At 31.1% G+C, this 16,687-nt stretch overlaps 1 protein-coding gene across 1 annotated transcript in view; it reads left to right on the top strand.

Moving 5' to 3' along the window:
- LOC123658590 (alkaline phosphatase-like) overlaps positions 1–550 on the top strand; it is a 28,034-nt gene extending 27,484 nt beyond the window's left edge. The window contains exon 12 of the mRNA XM_045593960.1: positions 190–550. Within this exon, the coding sequence (XP_045449916.1) occupies positions 190–399 (210 nt within the window). The 3' untranslated portion in view covers positions 400–550. The remainder of the gene's footprint in view (positions 1–189) is intronic.
- Positions 551–16,687: the final 16,137 nt, after the last annotated feature.

Here is a 16,687-nt window from a genome sequence, read left to right as displayed (position 1 = left end):
TGTGATACTTACCGACTTAGTCGAGTTGGTGGTGACATATATAGAAGTTCTGAAAAATATTTATAATGGAATTATTAGAGAGTATCGAGTTTCATATATAGGTATATATTTTAGGATAAAAATATGATGTGTCAGGTTGTTGGAAATAAAAATTGTTACTATTATTATTGTTTTGTTATATATTTTTAGGTCAAAATACCGAACTGTGTCCCTACGGAAGTCAGCAGTGCTTCAGCAGCTGATGAAACTAGAAATGAAGGTTCGAGTGGTCGGCGCGTCGTGGTTGCTTCGAGCGTCATGTCTGATGAGCGAGTTCCGCGTTCGTCTGCTACACTAATCACTCCTCTTGTGAACGTATCACGTTACTTACTAATGTTTGCGTTGAGTTTTGGACTCTGAGAGCTCGATGAGCAGCCATTTAAGTTGTTTGATGTCAACATCAGACATATCCTAAAACGTTTTTGTACAGGGATCGTTTATAAATATTGTAGCACTATATAAAATAAAATTTGTAAATAAAATTTTATTAATAAATGTAAATAAATAGTTCTGATTTATCAAGCTGGTTTTATTAATTTTAGGAAATAAGGAAATAGAAGCGGCTCAAGGCACACAATGTGGATCATTTACTTCAGATTTTTTATTATCAGGATACATCGTCTAAATCATTTATTTCAATTTTTACTATCAGGATATTACGTAATAAATAATTTTTGCTTTTACTGGTACTCATAACGCTTCTAAGAATATAATAAGTGTAGAATTTTCCATTCTCCTAAAAATGTTTCAGCTACTCCTATAATACACCGTAAGTGGAAAACTTTGTTAAGAGTTTCCTGAGTAATTCTTAAATATCCTCTTATTGGTAATATTTCCATTTGACAAAGTTTTTTTTCAATACATTTTTATACATCACAGACAAAATGCATACATTCATAGGAAATGAATGTATGCATTTTGTCTTCTGAGATATTACTTTACTTATGCATTTTGTATTCTGAGATATTACTTTCTGTAACTTTTAATAAAAATATGTAATTAGAATAATTACACAAGCTACTACTACTATACTGCGCTCGAAGAAGAAGGCTTAAGACGTTCAATTCAGGCTTTTTTCGGTGTGTATTAATTACACCAAGAAAAGTTCTTTTGTTCCATCATAACAATAAATCATATTAACTTAAAAAAATATATTGTATTTTAAAACTTATATGAAGTAAATATACCTCTTCATGAAATTGCTTTGAAGACACAAATATATCAAGTAAATGTGTTCACCGTTGAGAAAATAAAGTTATTTCCTGTTTTCAAAAGAAGATTGGAGATAACGTCAGCGTGTATGTTTTACCTTTTATTTTCATAAGCGGATTGCGTTACAGTGCAATCATTATTATAGACATCAAAGATATAAGAAGAGAAGTCAACAGAATAGGTGAAAATAAATTGTTTTATGTGTTTTTTCTTTGTAATATATTAAGCTAATGTTTAAGCAAATTCAACATCGCAAAGAAAGATTTAGTAGGAAAAAAAATCTACCCTTGACATATTTATAGTTTCACATCAAAAAGTTTTCTTAAGATAAATGGTTATTTTAATATTTATGATGACAAAAGTTTGTTTAATTAATTTTTTTCATAGGTTACTAAATGCTTATGATTTTTTTTGAATGAAGTTCCTTATAGGGCGTTGCGGAGGGGTACCCAAGCCTGCAAAAAAAACGTCCTTAACGTTAAAGAAAAGCGTAAGATTCTTATGTATAGTCATATATGATGGCTATATAGTGTCTATGTATAGTCTAGTGATGACTGTTTGTTATTATATCATTCAATAATTATTATATTATTTTTATAATTTTTTTTTAACTGAGGTAGGGCACAGCAGGAATTTCCTGCTCAAAATATGGAGCAGCCCGACTGGGGTAGTTCCTCGACCTTACAGAAGATCACAGCAAAATAATAACTGTTTTCAAGCAGTATTGTGTTCCTGTTGGTGAGTAAGGTGACCAGAGCTCCCGGGGGGATTGGGTATTGGGTCGGCAACGCGCTTGCGATGCTTCTGGTGTTGCAGGTGTCTATAAGCTGCGGTAATCGCTTACTATCAGGTGAGCCGTACGCTTGTTTGCCGACCTAGTGACATAAAAAAAAAACATTGTACAAAAATAAAGGTGTTAAGATAACTTTGTGAAGTAGTTATTTATCGATAAAAAATCAGAATAAAAAATGTATACCCGAATAAATATTTTCTTTGTACCTCGAATAGAATTTGAAATTAATATTTTATAATAAGGAACTTCGTTCTACCTGGTGTCACACAACACCGCACGGTTTTTTATATAAAAATTTAGTAAGTATTTTTAGTTTTCCATATCATTCCATATCACTGAATTCAACTTTGGCACAGCTTGTTTATTTTACACTTGAAGAACTACCCTACGAAGGGCCTACATGTTGTCTGTACTATAACTATAGGGTTGTACATGTAGGTCAATTAAGTCACACTTTGTCAATACGCTCGATGTTTAACCTTGTAGGAGACAAGATTATTAGATCCACTTGAAATGAGTTTCTCAAAGTTACTGAGCTACGCTTAGCATATTTTCAAATATGAATAAAGTCCCCCTCCAAGGCTGCTAGTCAGCCAATATCTCCGTTATAAACTCGAAAACAACTGCACAACATTTTCATGCAGATAATATTAATAGACTCTTTTTTCTTCTTCTTTTTCTTTGATTTGATTAATTCTTGAGGAAGGTATATGATAGTAACTGTTTAGATACCCGGAGAATAACTGAGGACAGCCCGACTGGAAAAGTATTGCTTTCAAGCAGTGTTGTATTTCTGTGGTAAGTAAGGCGACCAGAGCTCCTGGCGGGATTGGCGATACGTCAATTTTGTAAACTATTGTTAACGTACAAAATGTGTAATAAGTTTATTTTGTATGTCATAAATATATAGGTATATGCGTCTTATTTAGCTCAAAGTTTATATTGATGGGACGGGCGGAATATTATCAATATTTATCATTGTTCAATAACTTGTTTCAAAAATTAAATTAAATAATCGTACATTTACAATTCGTATTTATTTTATATTAAATACAACTAAAATTTATTGGGGGTCACAAAAAAATTCAACTATCGACATTGACACAAAATGTGTTTGTTTTTCTAATTGTTATCTGTGTGTCTGTATGTCCCTTGTTTCATAAAGTCAAAACTACTGAATTCAGTAAAACTAAGCACGACGTTCGAACCCAGTTCTAGTTTCCACCTCCTTTTTTTGTAATATTATGTACATAAATGATTTTCCATTCTATGTTAAGTATATTTGTGATATATAGTGTAGTTTGCTGATGATAGATGGTTTGTTTACGTTATTAAAGTGCTTTTTGAGGCATAATGGAGATATTTACAAGAACAGACATCCAAACTGGAAAGAAATATTCGTATAAATACAAATATCCATCCCTAGCAGGAATCGAACCTGCAAACCGTCGGTGTTTTAGGTGACTACACGCACCACTACACCAAAACGATTGTTATTTTGTATTCAATTTAATGATAATGAAATCCCTAAATTAAAAAAAAAATGTTATATAATTTAACATAATATAAATCCCTAACAATGACACTTCCAATTGCGCATACTTCTGTTAACTTCTGTATAAATATTTTAATCCTACCATACCTACATATCGTTTGTTTCTTGTCTCAACTATGAATTGTTTATCTATGAATTGCTTTACCGAAATTCATTCAATACTATTATTGCGATGTACCCTCATATAAATTTTTGTTTAATTTTAGTGTTAAGGTCTAGAGAAATTAGATATAAGTAGAGTAACTATATATAAGTTTGCACCATTCTTTTTACACGGAAACGAGTGCTGACCGACACTATCTCGGCACATTCAAGAGCTTTATACATGGAGATGAAAATATTGAGATAGATGTGCGGCGTAACACACCCGTGTAACGCACACAGATTGTATAAGCAACTCGTTTATTCGAGCGTAAGCTAAATCTTGTCAACATATAGCTGGGAATAATAATCTAATGCAAAAGAAGGAGTTAATACACACAATTATTTCATTAATTAAAATTAAGTTTAAGTAAAGTTTAAAATTTTAAAGCAAGTACTATTTACGGCAATAATGTGAGGTTGCATCATTATATAAATATTAAGAAGATAAAACTTTATGTTTAGTTAGTTATTTTTTAACCGATATTAAAAAAGGTGGTGGTTCCCGATCGACTATATTTTTAAGTGTGTTACATCAAAAAATTTTACTAGGTACACCGACTTTAATAACTCTTTTTTTAATTGAAAGCTGGTGCTTGTCATGTTATTCCATTTAAATTTGATCCAAATCTGACAATTACTTTTTGAGTTATTTAATTTATTATTTTTTCGACTACCTACATATTATTATTATTATATTTATTATATTACTTGTCAGTGAAATTAAAGTAGTGTTTTTGTTTGCAAGCGAACACAATTATTTTGTTATCATTGTAGCGTGACATAAAATTACATGTAAGGTTCTAGAGATAAAAATATGAAACAGAAAATACATACATAGATGGCAATGTGCCATAAGTATGACTTAGCACTTTACTTACAATACGTCTTAGTTACAACTCAAACGCTGGTTAGTAATATATATAAAATACTATTAAAGTAGGGCACAGCAGCAATATCTTTCTCAAAATTTGGAGCAGCTCAACTGGGGAAGTACGTCAACCTTACAGAAGATCACACTTGACTAATACTGATTGTAGAGCTCCCGGGGGAGGTTAGGGCCTAAAAAATAAAATTTTCATGTATGTTGTTAAGATAATAAAATATTTACTTATCGATAACAAATTATTTATTTTTCCTGTCTTTAAGACTAAAGTACCTGGGTGACCGAGCCTAGCTCGGTATTTTTAGTAAATCGTGTTTTTTGGAATTCATATTTAAATTCGAATTACATATTTATAAAATATGAATAATATTTTTTTTTTTAAATAACGAGTGCAAATAAACAAAAGGAAAAAAATAATTGATCAGGGGATTTGAACCATGATCTCCTCGGTTGATCCCGACCGGCCGATTTCCCACCGAGCTATTACAACTTTAATGATAGTTGCAAAATTTACCTTCGTATTCTAACGATATTGTAGCTATTTTTTCACTCCCTAAAAACAGGGATAAAACGTCATTTTCTAAAAATGAATCCTAGTTAGATGGATTTATCTCCCCCGAAACCTCCTATATACTAAATTTTATGGAAATCGTTGGAGCCGTTTCCGAGATTCAGATTATATATATATATACAAGAATTGCTCGTTTAATAGTATAAGATAAATTGAAATATTTAACATCAGTCAGACATTCCAAAGGGTTTACGTTGTTTTATTTGTCAAATATATGAGCAAATAAACAGGCAGAATATAATTTAGCCGCTTAATACTATTTTAGATAGATTTTATATTTATATGTTCGGGTAAAACGAGTTTGGTTTGGTTCCAAGCTTAAGAAAAAAAAAATTTTACTCACGTACGAGTAAGTAAAAATAAAAAAAAAAATATGTTTTAGATTTTAATTTTTTAATGTGTGCATGTGTTTATACTTTCATATGTTTTTTTTTTCGCAAGTAGGTTTTATCAATATAATTCTTTATCGAAACTTTAAATTTGTAAATAGTTTGAGTTACTTTCACTGATTCTTTGCGCTTTCTAATAAATATTTCATTCAAGACAATAAACTGCAAATTTTATAAAATATTACCAACGGAGTAAATCGCTTTGCGTTACTGTAATAAATATTGTTGTCTAAGCTTTGTTTTATGGCAAGTTACATGAGAACCTCTTAAATTGCTTTTTCTATGTGTACAATCTTTCTTACGAATTTTTTGCTTTTGTTAGATACAAAGATTAGGATTATATGTTATTTCAGTCTTATAATTGAAATGAAATCTTACCTAACATTTGGAAGGTTTTACAACTATTATGAACACTTACTAATAGAAGACATACCGCGATGCATTTTGAAATTCTTATATTATTTTAGCGAGCAAAGTAGTCCCAATATATTTTTTTTTTTATATTAAAATGACAGTCGAAGTTCCATATTAGTAAAAGTGATTGCTTATCATATTTTACTAGGCGTAGGCTGGCATTTTTGTATCGTTTGTTGCTTAGATCTTATCCTAAGCAATTGATGTAAACTGACATAACGCAAACAGACAACATGTTGACCATAACGCGAACAACACCTCACATGATCTGTGACAAAGCAACAAAGTGAAACCAGCTTAAAAAAACAAATAACAAAATCAATACGTTTGTATTCTATAAAGCAGCTTTACAAAGATTTATTGTATTTGTCACTTACGTAAATCATTCATTAACGTAAGAAATACGGTGTAAGGGTCTTTATATCCCATGAGAATGAAATTTACTTTCATTTGAAATTTAAAATAAACTAAAATTAATATACAGCAGTGGGTAATTTTAAAAATACATCACAAGAGAAAAAAAAATGATTAAGGGTAAAAGTAAAATATATCACCATGTAGTGCATTTGAGAATGCCAATGCAAAAAATATGTAATGTTATATAAACAACTGCAAACGCCTCAGAATGCATACGCTTTAGTATGTAATATCCCACTGCTGGGCATAGGCCTCTTTAACCATGTAGGAGAAGGATCAAAGCTTAACCCATCGCGCTGCTCCAATGAGGGTTAGCGGATATATTCCCTACTATGAGCAACAATCGCTATCAGGTGTAAATGATAACAACTGGAACCGACGGCTTAACGTGCTCTCTGAGATACGATGGAGAGACCCACAAGCACTGCACAAATCATTTAGACCACTGCAAACATCTGTATGGCCAAACGCCAGTGCTGTGACCGTTGCGCCAATGCCTCAGCCGGTCATGCCTGTCTTAAGAACATGATTTTTAATAGTTTTGTTTTTTAAATAATACACAAGAAATAAGAAACACAATCTAACGACAATTTAACCCTTAATTAGGCGCATGGGGTCACGGCCATTTCAAATTGAAAAATATATATCTTTGAGAAATTTGAGCGCGCCCACGCTCACTCTAGCTTCCTAACTTCCCTCAGGGTACGCAAATCATTCGCTTCCAGAACATTTACGCATATGCACTGGTCGCTTTTCTCTAGAGCGCTGACCCCATGCGACCACTTACGTGATTTTTTTTTGCGGAGGTAAGTTTTTATTTTTATGTTTCTACTTCGTTTATATTCGTAAATTGGTAATTTTTTATATTAGTATATATGTATTTATATACCGGCTATTAAATTTACCTATTTTTGTGTTTATTTGCACAGACTTTTTCTTTTATTTTCAATTTATTGATTTTTTAAGTGGCTAATAATAGGCAGTTATTGGAATGGCTGGAGGTGGCCGACGATGAGCAAGATGTTGCTAGTTCTGCTTCGGAAGACAAATTAGTAAACGACAACGCTGTGAATAGTTCCCATGATTCTGGTAGTAAAATTGAAGAGTTCGCAGATAGTCAAGTTATATCATCTGAATCATCGGCGGCAAAAATGATGTCGATTGCAATGAACAACTTTGCACTTGTTATAATTTTGGAAGAGAAGTAGAAATCTGGCTATATTTCTTCTAAAGTTATCTGGCATCAACGCATTTATCATACTCAAATCGAATGTTAATAAGAATATTACACATACAAGACAGATTTTTTTTTTTTAAATTAGCAGCAGCACCTATAGAAAGTCACTAAAAGCATCGTATTAGCAGCTTTCTGTCCCTGCGTCAACAAAAAAATGGCTCCGTGAAGCACATGATATGAAAAAGACGGTGCATCAGTCAATATCTAAGCGCGGACGTTGCTCATTGTATCCTAGGAAGAACGACAAAAAAGTGCCAACCAAATGTCATAAGTGTTGTAAATTTGTTTCTCAATAACACTTTAGAGTATACTGCGTCGATTGCAGATAAAAAGAATCGGCTAATGAGACTTTATTATTTTTTTTTTAAATAAGCGAATCGGCTAAGTCAAAAATTATGTAGTTTTAGGAGTAGTTAGAAGTTTGTCATTTTTTGTTTAAATTTTAAGTCAGAGCTATATTTGTGTTTATTAAAGTTAATGATAATAAAGAACACTAATATTTTATATAATCCAATCATTGTTTTATTTATTTCATACACTCCTTTTTCAATCTTGTTTTTGGGGTCACTCGAGACCCCATGCGACTAATTGTGTGATTTTCTTAATGCGCCTAATTAAGGGTTAACGTTTATTTTACAAACGCTAAGCTAACTTTTCTAACATAAATTCAAATAATAAAAAAGAATGTACATAATAATAATATTTTATTACACTACCAAATAGAAACTAACACCAGAACATCTCTTTTTTATTCTGATCCACTTTGTGGGCATTATATACATCTATAAAATGTATCCGAAGCGATATTTAATGGTTACTGAAATGTAACATTTGCTATTGTATGATACATTTTATGATATACGAAGGCGATTAATTTCGCCTGTGACGTCATCGGCGACACTAGTGAAAAGTTTCTTTGAACCGACGCGATGGGGACCCTATCTTTTTGTGTGCGCTGTATCTTCATGAAGATAGCAGTTTATGAAGAAGATTAATAGTTAATACAGTAATTCATGTCAAAAGAAGATCGCATGAATGAATTTATGGTCTAAACTATTCTTAGTTTATTAGATTTCCATGGTGTATTAAATTGTAATATAGTTTAATTCCCTGCAAAGTGTTAGTTTATCTTGTATATCGCTTTTTTTTTCGTAATACGAACTTAATTTAGACGATGAAGAAATTATACGCTTAAGAGAGTTGTTCAATTATACACTTAAGAGTGTTGTTCAATCTTGCCAGTGAACATAATAGAGCAATGTAAGGAATGCGATTCTGTTTATTATAGATGAGCAAAGAGGTTTTTGTCAAGCAGAGGGATATTTTACAATGTGTAGTAAAAAGTGATTCTTAAAAAAAAGTAATAAAGAAATCTCGTGTACTCCGAAATTAAACAACCGTAACTCATTTATAAAGTATTCTCTATATAAATTAAGTTCTTCAAATATTTACAATTCAAGTTTTTGTTTACATCCTCCAACGAGCAAAGAATACTCAACAATATTCTGAGTCTTTTTTATTGCTTCATATCTAAGTAACGGAATTCAACATGTATCATAAACGAAACTTAGTCTTTTGGATCTGTGCTGAAAATGGGTGTTCCACAGGGATCGATTCTAGGTTTTTTTTTAATACATATAAATGACCTGCTTTAACGATATTTGTGATATAGTGTTATATGCTAATGATGCATCGTCTATTTTTAAATAAGAGGGGAACCAAGTAAACTATGACGACGTGAACAGTTCTTTATCGCAGATTCAAGATTGATTTAAAACAAACAAATTGGTTTCGAACGCCAAGAAAACCAAGTACGGTGTGTTTGTGTTTTCCAATGTTAAGCATCCGAATTATAATTGGAAAATAAATAACGAGACTCTAAGTGTCACTAATACTACAGATTTTGTGGGGATAAATTCGGATTCAAACTCCATTGGAATTCCCATATCGCTCCCTTGAATTAGACTTGGCTCCGCAGCATTCACAATTAGAAAAGTTCGAAAACTGATTGATCTTGATACTGCGCGTTTAATATATTTTAGCTGTTTTCAGTTTTATGTCTTACGTTCTTTTACTATTGGGTAATGATAATATATATAAGATAGATAATATGAGATGCAATAAGACTGTACTTATTTTGCAAAAAATGCTGCTATTTGCAAAATTTATGATCTTGGAGCTCGAGTCTCCCTGTGGGATATTCTTAATAAGAATATCGGTTGTTTTGATATAAATAGTAATAATCGAAGTAAAAACACGAGAAGGAAAATAAAATTGTAGCTCCAGTTTCCGACTGCGAAAAGTAAACATCTACTTTTTAGGTTATGGTATCGCAAGTGTAATAAAATCCCACAAACGATTTTAAAACTGTCTGAGAATAATTATATCTGAGGATAAATTTAAAGTTTGTATTAAAAAGAAATTAGTAGTTAAAGTTTATTATTCGGTGCAGGATTATGTAATGAATGATAAAGATGTGTGGACTTAGTGACACTCTATTTCATACAAGATATCTAATACTTTTAATACGTTTAATAAACGAGCGATTCTTGTATATATAATCTGAATCTCGGAAACGGCTCCAATGATTTTCATGAAATTTAATATGCAGGGGATTTCGGGGAGATAAATAAATCTAGCTAGGATTCATTTTTAGAAAATGTCGTTTTATCCCAGTTTTTAGACAATGAAAAAATGGCTATAATATGGTTAGAATACGAAGGTAAATTTCGCACTTATCAATAAAGTTGTAATAGCGCAGGTGGGAAATCGGCCGGTCGCGATCGACCGAAAATACCACGGTTCAAATCCTCAACAATCCAGATCGATTATTATTTTTTCTTTTTTTTTCTAATCTCACTCGTTATTTTTTATTTAAATAGCCAGTTCTTATTTTTTATTATTATGTCAGTAAAATCGAAAAATTGTATTCATATTTTATCATTATTTTTTTTTAATATTTTTTTATTTTTGATTTTGTATATTTACTTATAGTTTTCATTATTGTCCTAAAAAAATATTATTTATATTTTATAAATATGTAATTCATATTTAAATATCATTTCCAAAAAACACGATTTACTAAAAATACCAAGCTAAGCTCGGTCACGCATGTAGTTACTAATTATGTTCTAAGACAAAATTTATATGTAATAAATTAACAAAAGTAACAGCGGAGTTTCTTTTCGGTCTTACTCTGTTAAATCTGCTTGCGGGACCGGTGGTAGCTTCAGCTTTAACAATAATTTATTTATTTATTTATTTGTACAAAAATCCACAGCTACATTTTATGTTTCAGAACATTCAAACAAAAGCCAATTTCAATGTAAAATTAACAATTTGATCTCTAATATAACCATTCGAAGGTGCTTTGAAGTATATATGAATAAAGCAATTTTTGATTTTGATTGAATCTATAATAATAACATAAATATAAATATTTATTTGAAGGTGTGTCAAACCAAACAAAAACGTCTGTAGGATAAGCATATTCTATGTATAATATTTTAAAAAAAAGCATAGGCTATCTGTTGTATTTATTGAAAATATATAACTTAGTATTAGCAATACCTCGGTAAAATTATTGAAATACTTTTTTAAAATTATCAACGTTACAATTAAGAAGCTACAATTAAGCTAGAGCTACGTAAAATGTGATCTTTTTCTGCTTTTAAATGTTGTTCAGGTAAAAATGTGTTATTAACCAACTTCCAAAAAGGAGAAGGTTCTCAATTCGATTCTATTTTTTTAAATGAACATACATATATTACTATTACTTCAGAACTTTTGACTGGGTGGACCGAATTCGTCAACTTTTTTTAATCGAAAGGTTGTGCATGTCATTTGGTCTCATTTAAATTTATTTGAGATCTAACAACTAGTTTTTGAGGTTTATCTAATAACGCGTTTTTACTTGACTATTTTTTCGTCGACCTACGTTGTATTGTACCGCATAACTTTTTACTGAATGTACTGAGTGTACCTATTTTGACGATTTTTAATTAAGAGATCTGAATAAAACTTTTTGAGTAATCTTTGATAACGCGTATTTACTTGATTATTTTTTCGTTTTCGTTTGTATTACTTGTCGATGTAATTGAAGTCGGTTTTTTTTCGTTTGCGACCAAATACAATAATTATTAGTTCCTAATCTATTTACGAACACTACACAGAAATTGACTAGAAGTTTGTACGTAAAATGAGGGGAAGCAAAAAGTAAATTAATCCACTAAAACTTGCGTTGGAATCGTACACAAGGGAGTTTATATCACTTAAGCCCAACATACGCTTGAACGATTTTTCTTATTTGTTATCTTCACCTCAGCTATATCACGCTTAACATTTTCGTACCTTTCCTAAATTTCTTATTACTCAATGCACTAGTGACTTTCTAGAATTTCTTAAAATATCAGCACTTGTAATTTTATTCTCTACCGTTCTATATTCAATAATCTCTTTGGTTGAATAAAGCCAACGAGATTCTATGAATTGAAAATTTTGAAACTTTGTATTTCTATACAAATCTCATAATTAGTAATTCACGGGGTTGCAAAGCAACGTCACTCTGTAAGTTACAACAACGTGACATTGAGAAATACAGTAGTCATAAAGAGATAAAGCTTTATTCTTCATTATTGTTAAACTCTAAGACAACGTTACCAATATGATTAATCTTATCAACATTCTAAAGTAACAATGCTCGGAAGTAACGTAAGATAATAACATTATGCTTCAACTTACAGCTGTGAAACCGTAGCTATAAACATTAAACGCGGGCGAACTGTTGGTGACTTATGGTTATAATTAAATTATAGTACTAGGGGTCGTCATCTTACCAGACATACTAAACTTGATTACATGTTTATGTCGCAACTAAATCGTTTACCTATTTTTATTTTGTAGGAAGCAGAGTAAATTAGATATACGTAAATTTTACTTAAAATGAAATTTCAAAATATGAAATATTATTGACGCCAAACTTCACAAATATATATTTACTCAACATTGCGAGTATTGTATAATGCATATATTATATTCAGTAAAATGAAGGATGCCATAAATTAAAGAAATAAAGTTCTTACATTTCTACATATAGACATGAAATAATAATCAAAGTAGGCTAGATACACATTAACAAAATTTAAGTTTATATAAGTGACTAGCTGACCTGGCGAACTTCGTATTGTCCTATTTTTTTCTCAAATATAATAATTACAATTTTATCAAAATAATTATATCAAAATAGAATATAGCCTGTTTTTCAATTTGTATCAAACTGAACACGGTGTGCAAATTTGATTAAAATCGGTTAAGTAGTTTAGGAATCCATCTCGGACAAACAATGTGACGCGTAATTTATATATATTAAGATGAATAAATAAAGCACAGGAAATCATTACTAAATCTACTGATAATCGTGTGATAGATAAAAGTAGACTGTGAGTATGTTTCAATGGTTGTAGATAAAGTTATGTATCTAAATTACGGATAGACTTTAACAGCAGAAGGAGGCGAACTTCTTAGCATTAGATGGATTAACCGTGTGGGTGCCGGGTCCATCGTGTGGCAGAGGGAGAAACTCAAAGCAGTTCATAGGACTTGCGACCTAGTGTAGGTTTAAGCAAGACCCGTTGAGATGCACATCAACGCTCACCTTCACTGCTCGAGTTGTTTGCCCTGCCTATCCAAATTATAGATTGTAATCTAATATGTAACAATTAATTCGTTTACACAAATTAATTATTGAAAGAGTCTAGGTTAAGCTACTACCAGGATACAACAAATGAACCGTGCCAAGCCAGAGCCAAGACTGCCTTCGCCGCGGTTGCACCGATCGTTTTATACGCGTCAGAATGACTCGAGTAATAGAATGAGTGAGGGCAGGTGACTATCGAACGATGTCCTAGGTGGCGTGATCGGTGCATCTGTTGTTCATAAATTCCTTGCTGATTGCCTACGGCAGTGCAAGTGCTGTCATATATAAAAATAAAATAAATGTTTTTATAATTTTGTGTTAATAAAAACAGTTTAATGTAAATAAATACAAAAATATTTTTTTCGAAACAAATATGTATTTGTAGGTTGTTTAAAATTCATTAATTATCAATAAATTTTATGTTTTCAGAGTAAGCTTACGTCAATCAACTACATTATTATTTTTTAGTGGATCGTGATAATAGAATTCATTGTCTAGTTGTTATTGACCTGTCGCAAAATGTAAAAGAAAAAACAAAATCTAACAATACTGACGTTGCAGTTCATAAATATTTTGTGGTTATTACACTTTTTAACCACTTAACACTTTTTTTTTTTTTAAAAGGGGAGTTTTCTCAATTCGGCCGTATATATGTAGTATATATATTTTTTATGAATGTTCGCGAATAACTAATCGGTTCATAAACGGCGAGTTTATGAACCGATTTTGTTGATTATTATTATTTTTTTTTTTTTGTTAGAAAGAGGATATCCCAACGGTGGTACCATGATAAGGAAACCAGAATCTGATGATGGCATCCCAGAGGAATTGAGGGTAATCTTCGAAAATCGTAGTTGCGATTAGAGCGTTTGTTAATTTTTTTCTTCTACTTACGTTATGTTACTTGTTGTGTATATTGAAGTCGGTTTTTTTCGTTTGCTAGCAAACATAATTATAGTACCCCATTTTAAAAGTTTTGCTTCGAAGAAGAACAAAGTTATTATAGAATCCTATATTATGTTGATAAAGGCAAAATGTTATCCTTAAATAAATAATAATTTTAAAATATCAACACGTAAATTTTAAATACAGAAAGCTTAAAAATATAATTTGCGAATGTCAGGAATACAGTCACTTACTGGTCACGCTCTGAGTAATCTGTAAAAACCGGAAAAGCCTCATCCAAAATGTTTTCTGCGAAAAGGTATAATTTTATTTTGTGCTCGTGCGTACCTATTTAAAAGGCGACATTTAAGTTATTTAAATGGTGTAAATAAAAATAGTGGTTTATGTCTTATTAATTTTTAAAACATCTTGTATTACGCAATTTTAAAACTAAATTTGAAAAAATTATAAAGATTTAGGTTTGAAAACTTTTTTTCGCTAAAAAATCGCGCGCTTTAGAAGCGTGTGGCTCTCGTTAGCATGAGAATATTACACGACAATTTTGACCTGAAATTAAAGTTACGTTACCGCAATATGGCGCCAATTGAAAATATGATTTGGAAATTTAAAAACATTTTCCTAAAACTTAGCAACAAGAATGTTCATAACATATTTCGTGCGGTGATCGCCAGTCGAAAAATAAATTTAGATAAGTTTTAAGTAAGTATTATATATTATCGGCTTAGCGTTGTAGGTACGACGATCATTTGTAAAACGTCGTCAGTATAAGAAGTTGTATTTGAAATTTGTAACTCAACTAACAACGAATTTAAATAAATAATTAAAAAAAAAAGATTGATAATATTTTGTATGATAAATATAAATTGTAAAATGATTGTATTGTTATTGTAACGCTACCAATGGTGGCTAAAAAATGAAATTAATCATGCTAAGTAAAAAAAAAAAAAAAAACAAACACGGAACTCTTTAATGAGCAGTAACTGTATGGTGATGGAAAAGTGTTTGACTTTAAAAATCCTCTAAGACACGCATAAAATTTCTTAAACAAAGAAAATAATTCTACGAATTTCAGGGTTATTAAAGTTTCGAAACGCTTAAGTAAAGTTACGCGAAAAATCTTGTATTACGCGTTCCCATTTAATTATTATTATCTTAGTAGTTTTATTAGTTAGTAGTTTTCTAGTAGCATAACTTTATAATATTTATTAGGATACAACGGATAGATGGATAAGTACAAATCTCTTGCTATTTGAGATATTTAGGTACCTAGAAAAAAGCTATTGGTTATTCACAATAATTCTGTCTGAAATGATAGCGCATTTAAAGATATCTTTGTCATGAAAATAGTGAATATAGAATCAAAAGGATCGGCGATTGAAAATAAACGATATGATTCGGACTATTGTTTTATACGTGATGTATTTGCAAATCAGCAATATATGATTTATAAGAGACTTTATATTTTTGCAAAGCTATTATACTTTGTGATGTAATTTATAAGTGAGAATGTTGATAAATTTCATTTTTATAATTATTTATCGTGATTTTATTTGTATTTTCAACTAGGTTTGTAGTAGTAACAGTAAGTAATGAATTTGTTAACCATTTACGAAACATCAAACGATGAATGTTTTAGCCTTTTTATTTCATAATTCATGAAAACGTATTTATAAATCAGTCCAAATATTATTTTTATTGTAGCTACATTGACTCTAATTAATTTATAAATACTGTAGCTACTCAAACAATAATTGTGTATGTTAGCAAACGAAAAATATCGAATTCAGTTACATCGACAAGCGTAAGTAGATGAAAAAAATTAACATGCGCACTAGTTGTCACTACGATTTTCGAGAGTTCCCCTCGATTTCTCTGGGATTTCATCATCCGATCCTGGTTTCCTTATCATGGTACCACCCTTGGGATATCTCTTTTCCAACAAAAAAGAACTATTAAAATCGGTTCATAAATGACGAAGTTATCCCCGAACATACATAAAGAAAATGTATATATACGGTCGAATTCAGTAACTTCCTTCTTTTTAAAGTCAGTTAAAAATACAAATAGCCAAAGGCATCATTTTTATGCATAAATTGTTACGTCTTTATAGGATAGAATCTTTTTCGTATAAGTGAAGTAGCTCGTAGCACTACGATAGATACATACACCCATCAACCCATTGCAGTCCACTGCTGGACACGGTAGGCCTTCCCAAGTTTCCGCCAAACATCGCAATCCCCATCCAGCCTCCACTGGTAATCAAAATAGCCGGGAACAGAAATGCTGCCGGGAACTAAAAGGCAAAATTGTTGGCTCATACTTATGAGTTTTGCCCACCCGCCTACCCAGCGTGGGCAGACGGGTTGGTGACCGCAGTGTTGGCTTTATCGCACCGAAAACGCTGCTTCCCATCAGTCTGTACATTTGAAAGC

Source organism: Melitaea cinxia, chromosome 12 (genome assembly GCF_905220565.1).
Source record: "Melitaea cinxia chromosome 12, ilMelCinx1.1, whole genome shotgun sequence".
In the NCBI taxonomy this organism is placed as follows: domain Eukaryota; kingdom Metazoa; phylum Arthropoda; class Insecta; order Lepidoptera; family Nymphalidae; genus Melitaea; species Melitaea cinxia.
The sequence above is the reverse complement of the archived record's forward strand: the minus strand, read 5'-3'. Positions and strand labels throughout refer to the sequence as shown.